The 23713-nt window shown below is 33.3% G+C and overlaps 6 protein-coding genes and 2 long non-coding RNA genes across 8 annotated transcripts; 3 read left to right on the top strand and 5 right to left on the bottom strand.

Moving 5' to 3' along the window:
- Positions 1–829: 829 nt before the first annotated feature.
- Positions 830–1883, bottom strand: LOC108859403 (ethylene-responsive transcription factor ERF035). Its single transcript, XM_018633301.2, has one exon. The coding sequence runs from the start codon at positions 1787–1789 to the stop codon at positions 1046–1048; it is 744 nt and encodes a 247-aa protein (XP_018488803.1). The 5' UTR covers positions 1790–1883; the 3' UTR covers positions 830–1045.
- A 1207-nt stretch (positions 1884–3090) lies between these two features.
- On the top strand, positions 3091–4645 carry LOC108852744 (uncharacterized). Its single transcript, XR_008946228.1, has 3 exons — positions 3091–3221; positions 3380–3462; positions 4396–4645. It is a non-coding gene; the product is annotated as an uncharacterized LOC108852744 (long non-coding RNA).
- Positions 4646–5641: 996 nt separating this feature from the next.
- LOC130512801 (uncharacterized) lies at positions 5642–7233 on the bottom strand. Its single transcript, XR_008946408.1, has 4 exons — positions 6856–7233; positions 6748–6785; positions 6381–6420; positions 5642–5693 (listed from the first exon to the last, which is right to left on the bottom strand). It is a non-coding gene; the product is annotated as an uncharacterized LOC130512801 (long non-coding RNA).
- A 5600-nt stretch (positions 7234–12833) lies between these two features.
- LOC108859621 (uncharacterized) lies at positions 12834–13610 on the top strand. Its single transcript, XM_018633531.2, has 3 exons — positions 12834–13137; positions 13223–13304; positions 13397–13610. Exons 1-3 carry the CDS (start codon positions 12889–12891, stop codon positions 13414–13416), a joined length of 351 nt encoding a protein of 116 aa, XP_018489033.1. The 5' UTR covers positions 12834–12888; the 3' UTR covers positions 13417–13610.
- A 1431-nt stretch (positions 13611–15041) lies between these two features.
- LOC108860908 (UPF0481 protein At3g47200) lies at positions 15042–16097 on the bottom strand. Its single transcript, XM_018634752.2, is given in 2 exon segments — positions 15042–15680; positions 15683–16097. Coding segments are annotated over 2 exon segments (753 nt in total). The 5' UTR covers positions 15978–16097; the 3' UTR covers positions 15042–15222.
- A 901-nt stretch (positions 16098–16998) lies between these two features.
- Positions 16999–17913, top strand: LOC108863298 (transcription factor DUO1). Its single transcript, XM_018637677.2, has 2 exons — positions 16999–17198; positions 17295–17913. The coding sequence occupies exons 1-2, from the start codon at positions 16999–17001 to the stop codon at positions 17911–17913; spliced, it is 819 nt and encodes a 272-aa protein (XP_018493179.2).
- Positions 17914–18388: 475 nt separating this feature from the next.
- Positions 18389–20732, bottom strand: LOC108863297 (uncharacterized). Its single transcript, XM_018637676.2, has 7 exons — positions 20288–20732; positions 20059–20217; positions 19820–19928; positions 19258–19742; positions 18965–19123; positions 18765–18873; positions 18389–18678 (listed from the first exon to the last, which is right to left on the bottom strand). Exons 1-7 carry the CDS (start codon positions 20573–20575, stop codon positions 18485–18487), a joined length of 1503 nt encoding a protein of 500 aa, XP_018493178.2. The 5' UTR covers positions 20576–20732; the 3' UTR covers positions 18389–18484.
- A 1130-nt stretch (positions 20733–21862) lies between these two features.
- On the bottom strand, positions 21863–23155 carry LOC108863299 (uncharacterized). The gene is made up of 4 exons (XM_018637678.2): positions 22700–23155; positions 22456–22614; positions 22280–22388; positions 21863–22211 (listed from the first exon to the last, which is right to left on the bottom strand). Exons 1-4 carry the CDS (start codon positions 22994–22996, stop codon positions 22003–22005), a joined length of 774 nt encoding a protein of 257 aa, XP_018493180.2. The 5' UTR covers positions 22997–23155; the 3' UTR covers positions 21863–22002.
- Between the last annotated feature and the right edge of the window lie 558 nt (positions 23156–23713).

The following is a 23713-nucleotide window of genomic DNA, read 5'->3' as shown; positions in this document are numbered from 1 at the left end:
ACTATCAACATTCTCGAGAACATATAAATTGTGAAGAAGACATCTTCTACCAATTACCAATCCCTGAGTAGAGTCCTCTTTTTTTTTTTTGAGCAACGAATAGAATCCTCTAATAAACAAAATTCATGATAAAATGAGTTGAAAGACCAAGCGAGAATAGTTCAATAGTCTTAAGGGAGTTTCGGCCCTAATACAGATCCGAGTTCGAACCCGGCTGACCACAGGAGGTTAAATTAAGATTTCATTCGGTGACTGAGGCTTACTTCGGCCGATAATGTAGACTGATACGGATACTCGCCGTTGGTCTGGATTCACCTTAATGGATGTCAGGATACACCGGATTATTCAAAAAAAAATGAGTTGAAAGATTGTTGTCACGAAATAAACTGCAAACACTAACTAGGTTAAAAATATAAACACTATAGACTCTAATAATATTATCAATAGATCTAATTCACTTCCAAAAAGCTAGTTCATGAGTATGCGTTATGTACATCACTAACATACTTCTAATACTCATAACTAAATTTCACTGCACTACTACTAAACTAATATAATTAAATCTTCTCTAGTCAAACTTAGAAAGCACTAGAGATTAAATAGATTACCACTAAACTAATATAAATGTCGACAACAGATTAGTTACGTCTTAGACAGCTAAGTGGAGTGTTCAAAAAAAAAAAAAGACAGCTAAGTGGAGATTAATACATGTGTCGTAAGGGGATGCTTTGGCTCTTGAAGTCAAAATTCGTCTACGTTCTACAAAATTCTCTAAATCTAGTGGTGAACGAGAATCCAAGAAAAAAATTCAAAATTCGAGAGAGTGTGTCACTATCAACAAACGTTGTCTTCTCGTTATTTTTACGCTAAATAACGTTTTTGCCACTGACACAATAAATTCAGTTACATTACTTCAATTTTGAAACACTGACAATTATTCAAGAGGAGCTCATTTTTGTTCACAAAGTAGTTATTAACATACTCAAATATAGAAAAAAAGATATGTAGTGAAAATTACTTAAAACCATAGTGCATTAAGGGAACTCTAGTCATCTAGCCAAATGAACGGCTCTTCAAGCCGAAACACCCCATCCTCTCCGTAAAGCTGCCACGTGGACGTGCTGTCGTAGTAACGAAAGGCGTCGTTTTGGTTGATAAGCCCTCCTGTGAAAAGATCCGGCAAATCAAACACCGTCTCTTCGATGCTCTCATTGACCGTACTCGAAGTCTCGGACGTGTCCGAAGAAAACACAAAACCGCTGGAAGTAGAAGACTGAGCCGTAGACAACTCAGAATGGCTTAGCTCCTCGGCTAGTTTCTCATGGATAACCGGTTCTTGCCATGTGGCTTCTGCGGCTTTGGCAGCTGCGGCTTGTATATCCTTAGGAGAGCAGCTAACCGGACGAGGAAGCAAACCGGATAGTTCAGGGAAATTGAGAAAACCAGAACTGCCTTTAATGGCTAAAGCCGCTACATCATGAGCTCGAGCTGCCATCTCAGCCGTCGGATAAGTCCCAAGCCATATTCTTGATTTCTTCTTTGGCTCTCTAATCTCCGACACCCATTTTCCCCAGCTCCTCTTCCTTACTCCTCTATACGACGTAGGAGTCTCGTTACCATCTCCACCGTTGCTCTTCCGCCGTTTTAGGCCAGGTTCATTGTCTTGCTCTAACGATCTTTTGGAGGATGACCAAGATTGCGACGAAGACGTTGCAGCGGCTACGGCGGAGGTTGTTACATTGTCTTGATGATGAGAAACACTACTCTCTATGTTGATTTGTTTTTCCATTTGAGAGAGAGAGATAAAGCTATGGGTTGCAACCTGAAGTGGGCTGCTATTAATATTCTTCCAAGTTATTTAATAAGTCCTTGTTTCGTATTATAAAGAAAGAAACATGACAGTCATATATAAAAGCATATCTTTATTATTTCGTTAAAACTGGGTCCGGATGGCCAGTCTACTGACTGTCCACCATTTACTGCGAATAACTTATACCCATGTGAAATTAAATGGAAATAACGTGTTTATTTATTTAATAAATCATATTCTATATGCCAGAAGAAAAAAAAAATTCGTCAAGAAAAAAAAGAGAAAAAACCTAAAATCGTATATTTAGACGGCTTTTATTGAAATGTTTCTCGTCTTATATATGGACCGACCATCGTGCATGTGCGTCCCCTTAATAACCCATGAATTTTGGCTTTGAATTGTGTGACGTCACAATAACCAATAAGAACAACACAATGTGCAGTGTCTACTTTTATCTTCTTCGCTATATATACTGTTAGTATGTAATAAGAAAAAAAACATACAATGTAGAAGTTTGGAGTTGGCCCCCTTTGCTTTACACGGAATTGACGTAGCTACTAATTAACTTGGACGTTGGTAATACACAGTAGTCAAATTAGTAAAAACAATTCAAACCACGAGAATCACGTTATCAACCGATCCCTTTCAGTCATTCGCCCATGCTTAGTTTTCATTAATATTGTTTTGAGGAGTTTAACTTGTTATATTTTTATTCTTCACAATCAATATTAAATATTTAAATTTATTAACATCGTTGCTAGCTTTTGTAAATTAGTTTCTATGGAATCTTTGGATCTAAAGCTCTATAATCAGGCTGTCTATAATGTATTTTGACTGATTGAGCTGGCTATATATAATTTAACTTTTCATTAACATGTTTCTGGAGATTTGTATTTGTAGAAGGTTACGTGTTATTTTTTTTTGGGAGCTTTTTTCAGAATAGACCTAAGAATTGAAGTCAAATGCAAAATCAACCCCTTTTTTTTCTCATTACTATTCACCTATGAATTTTCCAAACCATCCTTATGTTTTCAAAATATTTACAAAACTGCCATTATTTTTTTTTTTTTTAAAATCGAAAATGAGTAAAAACCAACTACACCCTAAACATCTTTTCTTATTTACAACAATGCCATCATCTTCAATTTTGCAACCACCATTGAACCACCGTGTTTGAGCTCATAAAAGCTCAATAACTCAATTTTAACCACTATTTCTCTTCTCTAACTCAACAAATCTTTCATTTCCTCTACATTTCTATCTAAAACACTCTCACAACTTTCATTTTCATCCCACAAATTTCACATTTTCGAGTTTCTTCATTAGTAAATCGTCAAAGATGCTTCCTTTTGCTCGGTTTATGAGTTTGGACGGTTGAAAGGGTCGGAATCGAGGTTCACACCGGAAAAAGGTAACTGTTTACATGGTTTTCACCACTTTTTCAGTCTGTGTCGCGATGGTAGACTGCTTTATATGTCTACACAAATGTGTAGACGTACGATTCCGTCTATTTGTCAACGAACAAGTCAGTTTCGCAATTGACTTTTTTAATTTTTTTTTGGAACGCAGACTTCCCCAGCAGTCTACATCCTTACCTTTGACTACAAAAACAAAAATCTACGTAGACCTACCAAGACGGCTACGAAAAAGAGGTTGGTTTTACATTTGACCGAACTTTTGACTTTCTTAAGTAGACTTCAAAGGAAGTCTACGAAATGTAGTCTGCCAATGAAGTCTACTTAAGGTCAGTTTTGCATTTGACCAAAACATTGACTTCGTTGAATAGGTTAGTATTGTATTTGACTAAAATGTTTTTAAATAAAATAAATATTTTTAAAATTGTAGACTTCCAGTGCAGTCTACGCATTTTTCACAAAAAATATAGACTGTTCTTGAAGTCTACATATTTATTTTGGTCAAATGCAAAACCAACTCATGGGTTTTAAAGTTAGACCTTATGCGAAGTCTACAAATCTGTAGACTACATATGAAATCTACATTCGAAAGTCAAACAATGGTCAATTGCAAAACCAACCTATGGGTTTTGAAGTTAGACCTTATTCGAAGTCTACGTAACACGTAGACTACATATGAAATCTACCTTCGAAAGTCAAAACTTGGGTGAATTCTGGTCAAACTAACCTTTTCAATGTGGTAGACTAAAACGGAAGTCTAAATGTATAAAGTCAAAACTTGGATGAGTTTCTGGTCAAATAAAAAAAGTAACCCGTAAAATTTTCAATTGCAAAAACTAACCCAAAAAATAGACTGACAGGGACGTCTACATTGTTGTAGACTGACACGAACGTCTACACTGTCGTAGACTGATTGAAAAGTCTACGTAGGAAAAAAAATTAAAACTGAATTTATGTATTATTCATAAAGTTTATTCTAGATTTTTTTGTTTGAAAGTGTGTGTTAGTTAATCCTAATAGGTTGGAGTGATTTTGAAAAGAAAAACTGTTGTAGTTATGAAATTATAATACTTTTGATTTCACAATGTTGTTAGGTGTTAACTGTAGACATAATTGTAAGTCTACATTAATATTTATTCGCTAATTGCGTGAATTTATATTATTTTGCAGGAAATGACTCAATTACCGGCCGTATACGGAGAATGGGTGGAGAAAGGCTCATTGTGGGAGTTTGTGGTCAATAAAAAAAAGGGAGGGAGAATGTTCCCTTTGAAAGATGGTTGTACACATGTTGAACTTCTTCAAATGGTACAAGAAGATTATGATCTAGACTAAAAACATATTGGTTAAGTGTGTTGAGTGATTTGTAACACACACTTTCAACGATTATTGGGTAACAATGTTTTTTTTCTTTCAAACATATACAGCGTGGGTTTGAAGTTTTCTTTAATAATCGTTGAAAGTGTGTGTTACAATATGTTACAAACTAAGACATTTGTTTGAAAGTGTGTGTTAGTTAACTCTAATGGGTTTGAGTGATTTTAAAAAGAAAAACAGTTGTAATTATGAAATTATAGTACTTTGATTTTACTATGTTGTTAGGTGTTAATTGTAGACATATTTGTATGTCTACGTTTATAGTTTTATGAAACATGAAATATTTATTCGTTAATTATGTAAACTTGTATTTTTTTGGAGACAATGACTCAATTACCGGCAGTATACGGAGAATGAGTGGAGAAAGGCTCTTTGTTGGAGTTGGGAGAATGTTCTGTATATATGATGGTTATACACATGGTGAACTTATGCATGTCACGAATGATCGAAAAGTGCAGAATTTGATTGAGTTATCTAATACACACTTTGTACGCCTTTGTGTATCAAGTCAAAACTAAGTACACTACAAATTTTTGGTTTGGATATATGTTAGATAACAAGTGTAGACGTCTTTCTAAATTTAAGAATGTAGACTACATTTGAAGTCTACGTCATAAATTCTATTAGAAGTGCATTTGTGTATTAATCATCATATACTTTTACTATATAGTTATGTTACCGTGTGTGTTAGTAAATTTTAGTGGTTTTGGATGAATTTCAAAAGTTAATGTGTTATAATTATACACTTGAATTTTTTTGCAAAAATTTGTGATTAGTTTTACTCTTAAAATTTCTTGAAATTTTTGTTTAGATTTTCTTCTACTCACATGTGTGTTAGTTATTGTTTTACCTCATGGTGGTTTCACTTGTTTGGTTGATTAGTTCTTGTAAAAAACCAATATCTAACAACAAATTAATACTATCATACAAGTGAAACAAAACTAAAAGTGAATACAATTTTTATTGATTATGCATCCAAAATTATTAAAAAATGAATATTTTATTATGAGAAAATATTACAAAAGAATTTATTTGACTATGTTTGATTTTTCATAATCTTGATGCCTCAAATAAAATCTTGGAAAAAGTACCTGCAAAGTAAGATAAAGTTATGAGAAAAAAATAAGATACAAAAATAAATCATATTTAGTAGACTTTTTATTAAGTCTACTTAAAGTTTATTGTTCATTAGACTTTAGTTGAAGTCTACACTAACGGAAAACTTTCAGATCCAAAATTGTACATTTAGAAATTTGATTTTTTTTTTCTAAAAATATTTCAAAAACTATTTTTTTGTCAACCTTGTATCAAAGAAAAAATATAAAATATGAATCTATAAATTTAGTTCAATATAAACACAAAATATATCTATAATGAATAAATGTAAATCTTACATTTTTAGGAAGATGATTTGAAAATTTTGGAAGAGAATATTTGCAAAATAAAATAATTTTATGAGAAATAAAATAAAATTAAAATAATATTTGAGTGAGTTTTTAATGAAATCTACTTAAAAATCAAGGCTATTAGACTTCAAGTGAAGTCTACCAGCCCTGACTTTTAGATAGACTTCATTTGAAGTCTACCATATAGAAAAAAATCTAAATCTGAAAAATGTATATATTAAAAAATATCAAATAAGTTTAAATCTAAAAGCTTTAGAAAATATAATTTATATGAAAATAGTAATAAACTAAAGACATAGAGTTTTAATATGTAACTTTATTTAAATATAATTACAGAAATAAATATTTAAAATCTATAAATGTAATTCTTACATCTTTTGGAGGAGGAGATAACAACCATGGAAGAAAATACCTGCAAAATAAGATAAATATTAAAAAAGCATAAGAAAAAAGACTAAAGTCATATTTTGGTAGACTTCCCGTGAAGTCTACTTAAAATGTGTGGTTTAGTTAACTTTATAAGCAGACTTCATTTAAAGTCTACACTGTCAGATAATTTTCAGATCTGAAAAAATCTATACATTTTGAAATATGAAAAACAGTTTTAAATCTGAAAATAATTTAAAATAAAATTTATCAGATAAAATAGTATAAAAGTAAATGCACAGAGTTTGATCTATAACTTTATTTGATTATAAACTTATAAATACACATTTAAAATCTATAGATCTAAACTTACATTTTAGAGGAGGAGATGAAAACCATCAATGGTAATACCTGCAGAAAGATATGTGAGAAATAAATAACATAAAAATACACATTTAAAGTCTATAGATCTAAAACTTACATTTTTAAAGGAGAATATGAAAACCATGAATCATAATACCTAAAATGACAACATAACTTTGTGAGAAAAACATGAGAGGATTTTAGAGAGAAATGAGAGAGTTTAGAGAGAAGGGAGAGAGTTTTAGAGAGAAGTGAGAGAGTTTTGCAGCCATTTTAGAGAGAGATTGTGTAAATTTCATTTATATATGGAGACATAAATGTAACTAGGTTAAAAGATTGCCGACATTGTAGACTTCTTTTGAAGTCTACTAAAATTAAAAATTAAGAGTAGGTTTTATTGTAACGTAGTAGACCTTATTGAATGTCTACAATGATAATTTTATTATTGTTGTTAATTCATTATTGTTTTAATAATTTTAACATAAAATTTACTGAACTTTATTTTTATTTTTTATTTAATAGTTATAGTATGTGATTTCACATTTTATTCTTAAAAATCAATTTAATTTAAAATAATAAATTTTTGTTAACAAAATTTAAAAATGTAGACTGAAAACGACGTCTCTAGCATTATAGACTTTATTGTAGATCTACGAAACCCTAAACCACAAATCTCAAACCCTAAATAGTTTGTTTGATAATCAAAAAGTTTCCTTTACTGTATCAAATATCAAAATTAAACAAAATATAAACTACAAAACATTAATAAGCACATTTAAGTCAATAAAACAAAAAAAAATCAAAATCTAAAGTCTAACCCTAAAAATCTACACTAAGAGACATAACATGTTACAACCTTTTGTTTCTAAACTATGAACATTGTTTAACATATGGTTACCAATTTAGTATATATTCTTTAAAATTGTTCAGTTATATAAAATTTTAATATATTTACTTCATACTATCCATTATATTAATAATTAGTTAAAATCTATTACAATAATTATTTTAAAACAATTTTAAAACAAAATATTAGATAAAATTTTGGTGTAGACTACACATCAAGTCTACAAATTAGACTTCGCTGGAGGTCTAAAAATATGTAGACTTCCTTCTTCTACATGTAGACTTCCAAAAGGATAGAAACGTAAATACCCCTCCGTTTTTTTGTTTGTTCATAAGGACTAAATAGTATTTTTATCTTCCATTTAGGTTGGTTCTGCATTTGACTGAAATTGGGGTATACTAATGCATTTGACTTCAATATTTAGGTTGTTTTTAGCAATTCTCCTTTTTTTTTGCCATCTATAGATTCTATTAAACAGGTAGAAATCAAATCTTACACATCGAAACTAGAAAAGAACATACTCCTTCTAGAACCATAAGCCAGCGAGAAAACATAATTCCCTAGAAACCAAGATGGAAACAACAAAGATCACAAACTCAAAATAAGAAAATGACTGAAACACAATACTAAAACCATCTCCAAAAAAATCTTTATTTTACGCTTTGCAAAATTACATGTTTGAAATTTCAAGGTATTTCTTCTCCAAAAGTATAACTTTAAACTTGACTTTAAAATTATTTATAATTTACTAGATAGTCCTTATATTTTTCATAATTAATATAAATCTATAAAACTTTTACAAATAACTAAAATATATAAAACATATTACAAAAATATTAATTAATAAAATTTCACACTACAATATAAAATTATAAATAGAAATACATAATTAAATATTAAAAAACAAAATTATTCCCTAAAATTATTTACGCAATACTCCATCTTTGGTTACAAAAAATCCGTTTGAACAATATTTTAAAGATTTTGAAGGTTCCGGACAATACTCCATTAGTCTTGTTGTAATATTTAAATGTGGACAACAATTTTTGTCTTCATGTACATTTTATTTTCTAAAAAAATATTAAATTTCTTTTGTAATTCTTATTAAGTTTCTTTTATTTTGATTTTTATTTAATTTTATCTGTAAAGCTTAAACTTATATAAAAATCTGAAATAATTATGAGATATAAAAATTAAAGATTAAAATGATGAACAAAAAATACTTAAGAATCATAAATGTGATCATATGTAACTAATTGTAAAGAACAAAATGTAAATAAAAGGTGAAACTTCAAATTTGAAATTTTGATTAGTGAAGTTTCACTCGTTAAAATTCTAAATTTGAAATTTTGAAAATTTCTTTTTGAAAAACAAAAAAATTATATATTTGAAGTTATAATTTTTTTTTGAGAATATCTGAAATCTGCAAAGGCACACAAATAATCTCCAGAGCCACACTAAAAAGTAAAATGTACGTGTATTTTCTAACTATTATGAATTTTTACTTTTTTAAACTCTAAATTTGAAATTCTTAAGGTTTTTTTTGTTTTAAAAAACAAAAAAAATTAAAATTATAAAATTTATTTTGGAAATTATGTGAAATCTGCAGAGGCGCACAAATAATCTTCAGAGTCGCACTTAAAAGTTACATGCACATGTGTCCTTTTTAACGATTCGGCGCCACTATAAATAGTGAACATTTAATTTGCTAGAGAACAAGTTAAAATGACTAACAAAACATGAAAGAGAAACCAGCTTTGCAATTGAAATCATTGAACAGTACTGTACTAATGTACTCCATGACTATTAATTTATTTTCTGGTTTTATATATTAAAATATGTACACACATTTATCTTTCCTTTTCTGCTGTTGCGGAAGAATGAAGAACCTTGAGTATTGTCAAGTGTCAACTCTTTTATTGATATAATATTCATTTACAATGATGTGTGTTTCAAAGAAAAAAAAGAGTCTTACAATGATGGTATTCATTGTTTAGGCTTTAGACTGTGATCGACAACAAAACGACTGTCATTAACAAGGAAAACATGTGTTTAGAACACATGTGCTACACTTATATTTCAGCTGTCCTGTAAAGAAAAGCCACAAAAGCTGTTAATTACTCTATGTAAAGTAAACAACAACAAATCTACAATTACATAATTGTGAATAATCTCATTCAAAAAAAAATTGTGAAAACAAGATTAACTAATACCTAGACTATAAAATTACAAAACATTTTTAGGGTAGTAACATAAAGCCTAGAGTCAACATAATGTTAGGGTAATTTACAATGATGAATATTCATTTCAAAGAAAAGTAAGACCGTTATTAACAACAAAAGGAATGTCATTAACAAGGAAAATATGTGTTTGAAACACATGTTCTATATTTAATTACATTTCAGCTGTCCAGTAAAGAAAAGCCACAAAAGCTGTTATATAGCTACTCTATTTAAAAGTAAACAACCCAAATCTACAATTATAATTGTGAAAATAACAAGATTAATACCTACATTATAAAGTGACAATAAAAGTTAGGGTAATGACAAGAAAAGCCTAGACACAACATAATGTAGGAGATAAATAAATACACACGTACAACTAAAAAAACAATTCAATTCAACTAAAATACAATGTACACACGCCAGAAGACGGGGTACAGTTAGGAGATGATTATGATAACAATCATAACATGTAAACACAAACGCATACATGAATCCATTAAGATGCATGAATCCGTTTCTGAATTTTAAACAATCTCCACCAGAATAGGTCGAACCTAGCATTTTTCTGGGCCATACCAAATATTTCCTTCGGCCAGACTTAATATTTATATATTATAATCATAATGTAGTGAGTAGTGGACACCCTTATTCAAAACCGATGGCTCTGTTATTTTAATCTTTAAAAATTAAATCTAACAATTGCTCTCGGATTCAAGTGTCAAGTGTAATGATGAGGTACTGAAGTTTTAAAATTTGCATTTCCAAGAAAACACTTTATCTTGAAATTTACAAAACTTGGTATTTAAAAATTTAAAGTAGTATTTCCAATGACCGAATTTTAAATTTAAGTTCAAAATATTTATATATTTTACTATGATCTTAATATTTACCATAAGTAATTTAAATTCATAAATTTTATAAATAAATAACACATTTCTAAAAATATTATAGCAATATTAGTTAATAAAATATTACAGATATAAAATTTTACACAGAAATACATAATTAACTATTAAATTACAAATAAAATATCACACTGTTCTATAAAATTATTTTCGTTACTTTTATATATGATCAATTAATGCATTGTTAAATTTTCTGTGCTATTGTTGTTGTCTCAATCTAATTTAAAAAAGAATATTTTATAGTTTTTATATAATTTTATGTGTGATTATAAAAAAATATTTATGTGTAAATTTTAAATTTCTAAAAGAAAATTTGAAATATTTATGACATAATTTTTTAAGGATTAAAAAGATAAACGATAAAATATTTAAAAATCAATAATGTAATATATAATTGTAAATATCAAAATACAAATAAAATATGAAATTTCAAATTTAAAATTTAAAATAGTAATATTCTATATTTGAAGTTTTATTACTCAAAATTCCAAATTTGAAAATTTTCTAAAAGATTTTTTTTTGGAAATGCTGAAGTTAAACACACGTATATATGATAAGTATTTGAACCTAGCTTTAGAGCAGCTCCCTATATTAAGCTATGAAAGTTTTAGCATTTACAAGTTTTTTTTTAACGCTGAATTTTATTATTAAGTCTTTACGACAAATAGTTCTAAACAATAAAAACTATCAAAATAAAAGTAGAAAAATGGATATATCAGTAGGGATCCAAAGTAAAATAACACACATCTTACGTATGGATGACTAAAAATTTTCACATAAAAACTCCATATTTGTTTTTGGAATAGCTGAATCTCAAAGGAGATTATCTTCGTATTAATCCAAAAACACCACGCTTCAGACTGAATTGAGAACGATTGTCACTCTCTTTTTAATACTCCAGTAGAAGCCACTGAGACAAGACAACTCTTTATATTACTCTATTGCTGATAATAGAGTCAAAGAGATTACCGTTCTATAGAATTTGATACTGCTTTTTGAAGTAACCATAATTTACAGTAAGAACTCCATTACCATCACATGAAAAACCATCAACGATTGAAGCCGGTAAGAACCATCGCCACCATCCGCAGGAGATCTGTCAATTACTTTTTCTAAACGGTTCAATTGAACTGAAACTTTTATCTTTCCAAATCTATTGGAAGAAATATACAAAAGAACAATAAAAAACTTTGCAAGATTTAAAATAAATTGGCAATTAAATAAAATAAATAACCAGAAGTAAACCAGATCAAAGAAAGAGAAGTAAAACGAATCAAACAAGCCGATGACGGAGCTGTGGAAGCCTTCTACCATCGGGTTGAAACTATGAAAAACTTTCTTTTTTTTCTCTTGACAGCTAGGGTTTTCTGTTAAGATGTTTTTCAGCATTTACAAGTTTAGATGTGTTTCTTTTTGAATCCCAGAATTTTAAAAATTAATATTTATAAGTTTTAGATTCTAAAAAATAATAATTAAAATTTAATAAATTTTAAAATTTCAAAACCGGCTTTGTCTTGTCTAAATGTATTGTTTCTTGCAAATTCATACTTCCGCTGTATTTTAATAAGTGTAATTTTTTTTAAATAAATAATATTCTACATTTTAATGTAATTTTTCATACAAAAAATCTTTTTATCTTCTTAACTAATCTATTTAAATTATTTTATTGAAATATTTATATATTTAATGAACGTACATTATACGGTATATTTTATTACTTTTTTAATTTACGTGAAATATGTACAACGGAATGAGTAATAAATTTTAGTGTGCTAACTTGTTTTTTTTTTTAACCCTGCCATATAATAAACATTATTGTGCACCTTTTTTTGATATTTAAACTATATGTTGAACCAAAAGCATAAAAATAATTTCTGAAAAAAGTTTTGAACAAGCTCTCGTGGCCATGGTCGACACATCTCTTTCATTAAGAAGCAACTTCGAAGGTACAATCATATAACCTTACTTCTTCCTCCTACTAGTCAACTGAACTTATTGTAAAACCTTAATTAACTCCAAGGTTATTGCCAAGAAGAAGACTGGGTCACACTAGGAAAAAGGCCTGCTGGGCCCATAAGCCCACTAAGCCTGCAACAATTGTAAACAATGCGGCACGAAATGAGGAATCTGATTTCATTTCTCCTTTCACCGTCTCCGAAGAAACGACGACGGAAATGGAGGAACAGAACGACGCCGTTAGCCGCGGCGCCGGCGGCGAGAGCAGTTTGTTCGATGGATCTGCTCATTGGTGGTGGGCGATGGGAAGCGGAGCTCAAATCATGTGGGGAGTGAGATGTATTCGGAGAGGTTACGCGGGGGACTTGCGTTTGATGCCGGTCAAAGCCTTTGGCATCGCATCACTCTTCGTCGGCGCGATAGCCACCACCTCCGTCGCGTTTCTAAGCGCCTCTGGGATCCACACGGTTAGTCCTATGTTAAACCATTTGATCTCTTTTATCTCTCTCGTGATTGTTCCAAATTGATGCTGAACGAACGAACACAACACAGGTCCAAGATGCTATTGACATGGGAGCTAACATCAGAACCAATCTGGGAATCACTCCTCAGATACCTGATAAGCAGATCACTGGTACGCCGTCGTTTAGGGGTTTATTAGTACAAAACTCGACCAAAAGATTTTCCTCTTGATAACGTTCTGTTTTTTTTTTTTTTTTAATGCAGAGGCGGAAGATACATCATGATCAAAATTCGAGCTTGGTTTCTTAGTTATCATTAGCGATTCGATATTTGTCTGAAATTGCAGTAAGGGTTTTGTCTTACTTTTGGTGGAAGAGAAGAGATCTCATAAGTTAGCTGACGTTGTAAAGGTTGTACTTGTATGTTCTGTCTTAGTTCAGAGCAATCAGAGATATGATGACGACTTTTTTTTATTTCATCATCTATCTTAGAAGAGAGTTCTGATGCCATATAATAGCTTCATGATACATATCAACTATCTTAAAACAGAGCTAGAAAAAAAGGCAGAAGACTAATTATTACTCATCACAGCTTGTTCTTCGATGATTTCTTCTGATTCACGGCAGCGGAAAGTTAAGTTATCACAGAACTCTTTGATGAAAGAAATCTCCATAAACAACAAGAAACACCACAAACAATCATGGCAGACCAAATACTAAAATACACAAAACTTCTTTTTGTTTCTCTACCATGGTATTTTATCGATCTACCCGAAACACATCAGACCTGACCAGATCTCTAGCCAAACCCGCTCTGATACCAACTGTAAAAATAGATTTATGGTTAGTTCTTAATTTTTGAGTGTGAGCGTGTCCATTTGTAAGTATGTATAAGTATAAAATAAAGAACACGGAGATTCGTTAACAGGTTCTTTTCTTTATAAAGATGGAAGATTTATACACAAGAACCTTAACTCGTGTTGTGGCAAAAAAAAGTTATATGGATACCATGTATTAACGACTTGTATGCCCACAATCATCCCTACCGGGATAAAAAATGTACAACATCGGATTATTTTTGGATATCAAAGGATTGATTGGTAAGACTTTTTCTTGAGAAAACAAAGCAGATACTGGTAGCTAAATCATTTGAAAACTATAAAAAGGGGACACAATTTATTCGATAACGTGCGCACATTTTAGAGAGATAAAAACTTTACTTCTAAATAATATCAATGATCGAAGTCACGGCCTGGGTAAGACTCAGCAGCAATAGCAACACAGCGACTAGGGTGGCTGTCCCTCTTTACAGGTTGCTGAAATACACGCGCCTGAGGATGGAGCGTGACTTATTGCATTTGTTCTTGTAGTGCTTGATTACATCTGATGCGATTTCAGAATAGTAAGAGCCATCATCCAAGACTCCCAAACAAAGCTTGTTCACCATCTTCGCCACAGAACCATGGTTCCCAAGCCAGTTCATTATTATCTCTTACAAATATCAAAACCATCACTAATCAATAATCTTACAGTCACACACATATCCATATTACATATACATTACAGGTATTAATAGAGATTAATGAACTCTAAGAATGTCTGTAAAATATAAGTCGATAGGACATAAATAAGAATTTGGACGAGTCCACTAATCGTTAATTATTTTTTATTTGAAAATCCGAAACTTAATATATACTTTTTCCAATTCCAAAAGTAAAAACACATTTTTCTTGTTCTATATTTTCTAGATTTTAAGGTATTTTTATATAATTTTAAAAAATATTAGTTACGAATTTTTGAATTGATTAAATATAACTGGTTTATAGGTAAAAAAATGGTTAATAGTTATTAGAAAGTGTATAGTTAAAACAAATAATAAAATTAATATAAACATTTATTGCATTCTTAATATAAGCCTGATTACTCTAGAAAATAAATGGAGGGACTAGGACATGACCTAGTTCGACGAAAATGTTACCTTTCTCGACCAGCAAGTCTACATCTTTGTCAGTGTCGATGAGGAAATCCAAGAACATGATGTAGTTACAGACATGAGGGTTGAAGGGGTAATGACATTACTTCTAAATAATATCAATGTCTGAACTTTGCTTCGCTTCCCCTCTTGCCTAGGAATCCAAAATGGTTAATGGTTAGTTCGTGGAATGTCTGGCCGCGGAGTATTGAAACTACCGGATCAAAGAGTTTTTCAAGAATGAAGAATGGAATCTGGTTCTCGAGCAAGATGAAGTCTCTCTTGATTGTGAGTTCAAGACATGGCTCGTCTATGAGAGGATCCCCTATTTTCTCAGTTCCTGCAACAGAAAACCTCAACATGAGCTCTAGTATGAAAACAGAGTCATGTAGGATCATCTCCACGAACTCTCGAGATTTAATCCAGGCCGTTGATTCTAAATAGCTTGCTCTGATCATATCTTCGTCTTCTTTGATCACTCTCTTGAATCCATCAATGATATTGTTCCCTTCAAGCCTTTTCGCGAATTTCACTAGGTAAAACTTCTTGTGCTCTTCCATGTTTAAGTAGTCCATAACTTTGCGTTTGTTATATCTCCATGAGAGTTGAGAGCTTTGAGTTTCGAAGAATGGTGAAGAGGTCCGATGAGAACTGATTGAGGAGTGTATGCTTCGGGGCTAACTTGACGCAGACAGTTTGGGACTCGGTAGATACAACATAGGTCGGTATTTGTAGGAACTCGCCACACTCCCGGAGCAGTTTTGCTCAACTCATGATTGGTGCCAGATTCGAGATCTAACATTGGATCGGAGGATCTAATCTTGTCTAACGAATCTGAAGCATGGCTCAAAATAGGAAGTGTTGACGCATCCATGGGAGTATAGGTTATGACTTACTTTAGATATTGCACTCTTATTACTGAAAGATGGATAAGAACATAATAATGAAACAGTGTATATATATAGGCCATCGTTACATGTGATTAAGCCCATAAAATAAGAACGTATCGATTCCAAAACCTAATCACATCCTAACCTATTTAAACCCTATTGGTGCCAATGAGTTCAAACGTAATTAATTATGGTATTTAATTTAAAATGATAGTAGTTGCCTTAACGAGGAAGGTATTGGATGCAGCTTTCGAAAACCCCAATTTCACGACTGGTATCAAGTAGGAAAAGGGCCATGTGTGATAACATTTTATTATAGTTTTTTTGTTTGCCAAATATTTAAATTCATATTTATTATATAGTTTTCTAGTTGTAATTTATTTGTTAATGTGTTCTGTTTTGGGTTATGTGCTTTCTTATTTTGTGAATACAAAATCGAATTCGATACGTTTTGACATTTGAATGATTAAAACACAGCAGATGCAATAAATAAAAGGCAGAACACTACTTTTGGTGCCACAGATTCAACTCATCGTATTATAATCTACATTTTAAATTCATTTTTAAATAGTAATGTTAAAGAAGCTTGTGAACGTTTAATTGAGCGTTCGAAAGCCGCTTAGGCCCCAGTGTCCAGTGACTAAACCGATTTATAAGAACTAGGATGTAAAGGTTGCATGAGATAAAAAAAAGTTGCATGAGATGTGCATGGAATCATGACCCAATTCGGTAATTGGTAGTCAGGAAGATCGAAAATCACGGGGTCTTACACGGGCTCACTTGATTTGGGCTTAGTATTGGGCTAATAACCCAATAAATAACACGATGGCATTTTAATAATTCGAGAGAGAAACTTGGGAGAGTGGGGGTAGTGAAAGTGGGAGGCATAGAGGGTAATGGGAGATAACTGCTTCCAAGTTTCAACCGTCACTACAAAAGCGAAAGAAACTTCCCTCTTAACAATGTTTGTGTAACAGAGAGAAGAGTATCTATCCACTACTAAAGATGAAGAAAATGGAAGCCGCTAAGAAGGAAGATATCAAGAAAGGTCCATGGAAAGCCGAGGAAGACGAAGTTCTCATCAACCATGTCAAGCGTTACGGTCCTCGTGACTGGAGCTCCATTCGATCCAAAGGTCTTCTTCAACGCACCGGAAAGTCATGCCGTCTCCGTTGGGTCAACAAACTCCGTCCCAATCTCAAAAAGTAACAAAACTTTCTCTCTCCCTCTCTCGTCTTATCTTCTTCTATATCTGGTTTTGTTTGCTTCAGTCACAAGTTAGGTTTTTATTTTATTCAAAGTGGGTGCAAGTTCTCGGCAGAGGAGGAGAAGACGGTGATTGATTTGCAGTCGCAGTTTGGTAACAAATGGGCGAGGATCGCTACGTATCTACCGGGAAGAACTGATAACGATGTGAAGAACTTCTGGAGTAGCAGACTAAAGAGACTCGCTAGGATTCTCCATAACTCCTCTGATGCATCGAGTTCTAGTTGCCTCAATCCAAAACCTAGCAAGGGCAAAAACGTCAAACCAATCCAATCTCAGAGTATTGGTTTTGTTGAGGAAGAGACTAGAGCTTCTTCTTCTTCCACTTCCAAGATTCTCCCTTACTCATCATCATCAGCAGACCAAGTTGTTGATGAAGCCTTGATCAGGTCGCCGGAACTAGGTATTAGGTTAGAGAATCATCAGCCTTTTACCTTTGGGACTGATCTCGACGACCCTTTTTTCTACGATATACTTGGACCGGCTGATTCTTCTGAGCCCTTGTTCGGTATTCCTCAGCCGTTTTTTGAGCCCTCTCCGGCGCCGAGAAGATTCAGACATGTGTCAAAGGAGGATGAAGAATCTGATGTTTTCTTACACGATTTCCCTGCCGACATGTTTGATCAAGTTGATGATCAAACCACGAGTCCTTAGATTGTGTGTTTCAAGCTTGTTGTTGGTTCTTGTTTTCTATTAGTCTGTTTCCTTTTGTGTGTTTAGGTCTAATCTGACTCAGACTTTAACTAGCTTTGTTTGTTCCGCAAGCAACAATCTAACTACATTCTTATGTAATGGCAACTCTGCTTTCTCTGTTTTATGTGAAAGTTATGTTGTTGTTTATAATCTTATTCGATTGAGTGATAAATTTGAAACCATGAATCATAGTTCGTATAAAAGCAGTTCAAACACAAGCATGAATATTTTCTTGCTTATGAAAATTAAGTTATGTTTCCTATTAGACTGTTTCCATGTGTGTGTAAGTCTAGTCTGGCTAAGACTTCAACTAGCTTTGTTTGTGCCGCAAGCAACAATCTAATTTCATTCTTATGTAATGACAACTCTTCTCTGTTTCATGTGAAAGTTGTGTGTGTGTGTGTGTGTGTTTTTTATGTGGCAGAAGTTTCAAACCTTATTTAACTGAATGATAACATTGAAACCATGATTAATAGTTCATACAATAAGCAGTTCAAAGACGATCAAAAGTACAAAAACAGAGGAACTGAGACTAAACCGGTGTTATGCTTATGACAGGATCATGACTAAACCTGATTCCAGTTTGACTAACCTCATACTCCCCAATTTTAACATCCTCATCTTTACTTAAGACTTCTCTTTTCAATTCAACATAAGCACAATAGTCTACTTCGTGGACGGTTGTATCTTTATAGAAGGTCGAGAATGTTGTTACCAATCCTTCCCCTAAAAAAATTTCCATCAAAGAGGGCTTAGATTGAGACAACAAGTGAGAGAACGCAAGTGAAAAAAAGCTCAAGAAACTTGATTACCGTGGGTGATTAAGAGCAAGTTCTCTGTAGGATACTTATCGGCAAGAGTCTTTACAACTTTAACATATCTTTCTCTGCAATCTTCCACGGACTCTTCCCATTTTGGCATCTGGACCGAAGGAACAAAAGGGTTATATCAACTTTATACTAAATATGAAAGGTACAAAAGTGGAAAGTTTCTATCTAGAGGAAGCAAGCACCTCTTTGTAAATGGGATCCACATTATGATCCACCATTCCTTCAGGAAACATAGCTTCAAGATCCGAAATATTGAAGTCGAAGTTTCCATCTTTAGGAGACACTTCAGGCCATATAGCCACCGAGTTCATCATCTCACACAAGCCGTATTCGATAGCAACCTTCAGAATAGTAAGTCTAACGAAAGGTCATTAACTCAACTAGAAAGGACCATGGCTATTATGAACCTCTTGGTTACAAAGAAAAAAACAAAAACATTTCAGCTGATGTTTAAGCAACAAGCAGATGATCTGACCTTGACTAGCTTTGATTTATCAATGGAAGTCACGTCTCTGGGGGCGGAGAGGCAGAGAGCTGCCACGACCTGGGAAGCTGTCTGAATACATCTGAGGAAAGGAGAAACGAAGACGCGGTGAATGGGAAACCCGGTCTGAGATCGGATCCTTTGACCGGTTTTAAACGCTCGAACTTTGCTGTTTAGAAAGAGAGGAGGATCCCAAGGTCTTGCAGCTGTTTCTGCCCAATGTGGGTCTAAGTTGTCGAGTCTGTCTCCGTGATTCATCACAAAGACGTGTTGGTAACTATCCGTTGTTCGGCTTACGTCACGACTAAACCTGATTCCACTTTGACTAACCACCTCATACTCCTCCCCAGTTTTAACGACATCCCCATCTTTTTTACTTGAGACCTGTCTTCTCAATTGAACATAAGCACAGTAGTCTACTTCGTTGATGGTTGTATCTTTACAAAAGGTGGAGAATGTTGTTTCCAATCCTTCCCCTTAAAATTCCATCAACGAGAGTGAGGAAACAAGTTTTAAAAAGAAAAAAAAACAAGTGGGTGAAAACTTTATTTACCGTGGGTGACTAAGAGCAAGTTCTCTGTAGGATACTTATCGGCAAGAGCCTTTACAACTTTAACATATCTTTCTCTGCAACCTTCCACAGTCTCCTTCCATTTTGGCATCTGAACAAAAGAACCAAGAAGGGTGAGTTTAAACTTTATACTAAATATAAATTGGTAGAAAATTCAAAACTTACTTATCAAAAAAAAAAATTCAAAACTTGGAAAGTTTCTATATATAGGAAGCAAGCACCTCTTTATAAATGGGATCCACATTATGAACCAACATTCCCTCAGGAAACATAGCTTCAAGATCCGAAATATTGAAGTCAAATATTCCATCTTTAGGAGAAACCTCAGGCCATATAGCAAACGAGTTCATCATCTCACACAAGCCGTATTCAATAGCAACCTGTATATATAATAAGCAAAGTATGAACAAACATCTCATATGAGTTTAAGCAATAAGCAGATGATCTGACCTTGATTAGCTTTGATGTATCGACGGAAGGGAGGTCTCCGGGGGCGGTGAGAGCTGCCACCACCTCGGAAGCTGTCTGGACACAACGGAAGAAAGGTGAGACGAAGACGCGGTGAATAGGAAACCCGGTCTGAGATCGGATTCTCTGACCGGTTTGAAACGCTCGAACCATGCCGTCTTTATAGAGAGGAGTATCCCAAGGTCTGGCAGCTGTTGCTGCCCAGTGTCGGTCGAAGTTGTCGAGTCTGTCTCCATGACGCATCACAAAGACGTGCTGGTAGCTATCCATTTTTTTAGTCTGCTTGGTCTTTGCCTTAGAACTGGGAGGGGTACTATTTATATCTGCAACTGGATTTTGCTTTTTAGTTTTTGGAGAGTGACTTTTGACTGTTTATGCAGGAAAGTTTTCAAGGAAAGTCTTTTGTAAATGGAGCGTTGTTTCCTCAGTTCACTAAGGAAACTGCGAGGAACTGCTCATTCCACTAAGGAAACTGCGAGGAACTGATCATTACGTATACATGAAGTTATTATTTTTGTCTTTATCCGAGTCACTGAAATTAGAGACAATTAGAATCTTACCCATATAAGAGATCTAAATTGGAGATCTACCATTCGATAGAACTTTATCAACTTAACCTATACAATTAGCACCCAGAAATGTCGAAGAAGCCTTTGAAATCTGACGTACAATTCGGCGACATACAGCTGAGTCTGACACACAAAGATTCAATTGCAGATATCATATGGAGCTGTTAACAGAGATATACTGCAGCTACATCTCTTCTCGTCCACATGTTTCCTTTTTTTGCACTCTTTTTATTTCGTCTGACTTTCTCTTTTCCTTTTTATCACATTTTCTTTCTTTCTATTTCATCTCTTTGGTTTACATTACTTTTTTTCTCTATTTTATTTGTACCTACAACTTTCATCTAATAAGTAAACACTTCATTCTTACTTTTTTTTTCATGATACAATTTTGGTTTTTAAATTTATTCAGTTTGATGGAGAAATGCAAACTTCCATATAAATTACGTTTTTTATCTCATTGCATGTCTCACTGAATTTTCAACTTTTTTAACTTTGATTTAACACAATAAGAACATCAGCATCAATCACCGGCTCTCATGAATATCAGTATAACAATCCATCTGCAGTTCAATCGGTGACAATTGTTAAAGGATAAGGTCTTGGGTTCGAGGAATGTCAAACTCACCAATAACCTATATGTATGATCGTAAGGGATTCACATGTGAGGAGTTATGGTCGATGCTATGCAGGACCAGCCTAAAGTCCACGAGGCCGATAGTTCCCATGGGACGGGTTGTTTCAATCAGAGACGATGGAGGCGGCGGAGACTGCCGTGGCAAAGAATCATCAGTCTCATGAACTTGTTGGTTCTTGTTTTCTATTAGTCTGTTTCCATGTTTGTGTTTAGGTCTAATCTGACTCAGACTTTAACTAGCTTTGTTTGTACCGCAAGCAACAATCTAAAAACATTATTATGTAATGACAGCTCTTTTTTCTATGTTTAATGTGAAAGTTGTGTTTTTTTATGTGGCATAAGAAGTGACAAACCTTATTTAATTGAATGATAACATTGAAGTCACGATTCATAGTTCACATACAAAAGCAATTCAAATAAAAATAAAAGTAATAAATGTTCAAAAGAAAATACAAATAAAAAGTACAAAAAACAGAGGAACTGATGAACATTGGCTAAATCGGTGTTGGGATTACGACAGGACCATGACTAAACTTGATTCCAGTTGGGCCATGACTCAAAACCACTTCATACTCCCCAGTTTCAACAACGTCCCCATCTTTACTTGAGACCTCTCTTCTCAATTCAACATAAGCACAATAGTCTACTTCGTGAACGGTTGCATCTTTAAAGAATTTGGAGAATGTTGTGTCCAATCCTTCCCCTACCAATTCCATCGAAGAGGCTTAGAGTGATAAAACAAGAAAAAAGAAATTCAGGAAACTTGCTTACCGTGTGTGATTAAGAGCAAATTCTCTGTAGGATACTTGTCTGCAAGAGCCTTTACAACTTTAATATACCGTTCTCTGCAACCTTTTACCGACTCCCCCCATTTTGGCATCTGAACAGAAGTAACAAAAGGTAAGAAAGCCTAAACTTGGAAAGTTTCAATCTATAGGAAGAAAGACCTCTTTATAAATAGGATCCACATTATGATCCACCATTCCTTCGGGAAACATAGCTTCAAGATCCGAAATATTGAAGTCAAATTTTCCATCTTGAGGAGAAACCTGAGGCCATATAGCCGTCGGGTTCATCATCTCACACAAGCCGTATTCAATAGCAACCTGCAGAGAAAATAAGTTAAGTAAGTATAACAAACATCTCTCAGCTGGGTGTTAAGCAAACAAGCAGGTATGATGATGATCTGACCTTGACTAGGTTAGGTTTGTCAATGGAAGACATGGCGTTGGGGTAGAGGGAGGAGAGAGCTGCCACGACCTCGGAAGCTGTCTGAATACATCTGAGGAAAGGAGAGACGAAGACGCGGTGAATAGGAGACCCGGTCTGAGTTCCGATCCTTTGACCGGTTATAAACGCCCGAACCACGCCGTCCTCGAAGAGAGGAGGATCCCAAGGTCTAATAGCTGTTTTTGCCCAAAGTGGGTCGAAGTTGTCGAGTCTATGTCCGTGACGCATCACAAAGACGTGTTGGTAGCACCTATCCATTGTTTTTTTTTCTGCTTGATCTTTGCCTTAGAAATGGGCCCTAGGTTCTATTTATAAAAATGCAACAAGCTTTTGATTTTGATTTTTGAATCTTGATTTTTTGCAGAGAAGTTTTCAAGGAAAGTTTCTTGTAAATGGAACGTTATTCCAAAGTAGGAAACTGCGAGAAATTGATCATTCCACAAAATAGGAAAATTCGAGGAATTGACCTATTACGTACACAGGAAGTTTTTTTTGTGTTTGTTTATCCGAGTCAGTGAAATTACTATGAAGTTTTACATTTTCGTGATCCAACACACTATAAGAAACCACCAAGCATCAACCGATTAAATTACTGGCTTTTATAGGATTATGGTGGAAAGAGTACTACCGTCTAAATGGCTAATGGGATTAGATTTCTCTATAAAAATGTCAATAAAGGTACAAAACAAAGCAAGTGGAGATGATATCTCAGTGACGAATGCAAAGCATATGGTCCTTACAAGTATATAATACATGATTAAATAGCTACTCGTTCAAAGTCAAGATTATATTTTTCATTTACTCGATCCGAGTTTGAACTCCCAAGAGGGACATAATCAACGATTTGTAAAAATGCTATAGATAAAGAGTAGTCTACATTGATAACTAGGAACATGAACATGGATCATATCATCCGAAGCAAGATTCATTATTGAAAGAGAATAAGAGCAAACTTTTTTTCATTCGTATATAGAT

Source organism: Raphanus sativus, chromosome 5 (assembly GCF_000801105.2).
Source record: "Raphanus sativus cultivar WK10039 chromosome 5, ASM80110v3, whole genome shotgun sequence".
NCBI classification, from domain to species: Eukaryota; Viridiplantae; Streptophyta; class Magnoliopsida; order Brassicales; family Brassicaceae; genus Raphanus; species Raphanus sativus.
Note: the sequence above shows the minus strand (reverse complement) of the source record. Positions and strands in the feature narration are given on the sequence as shown.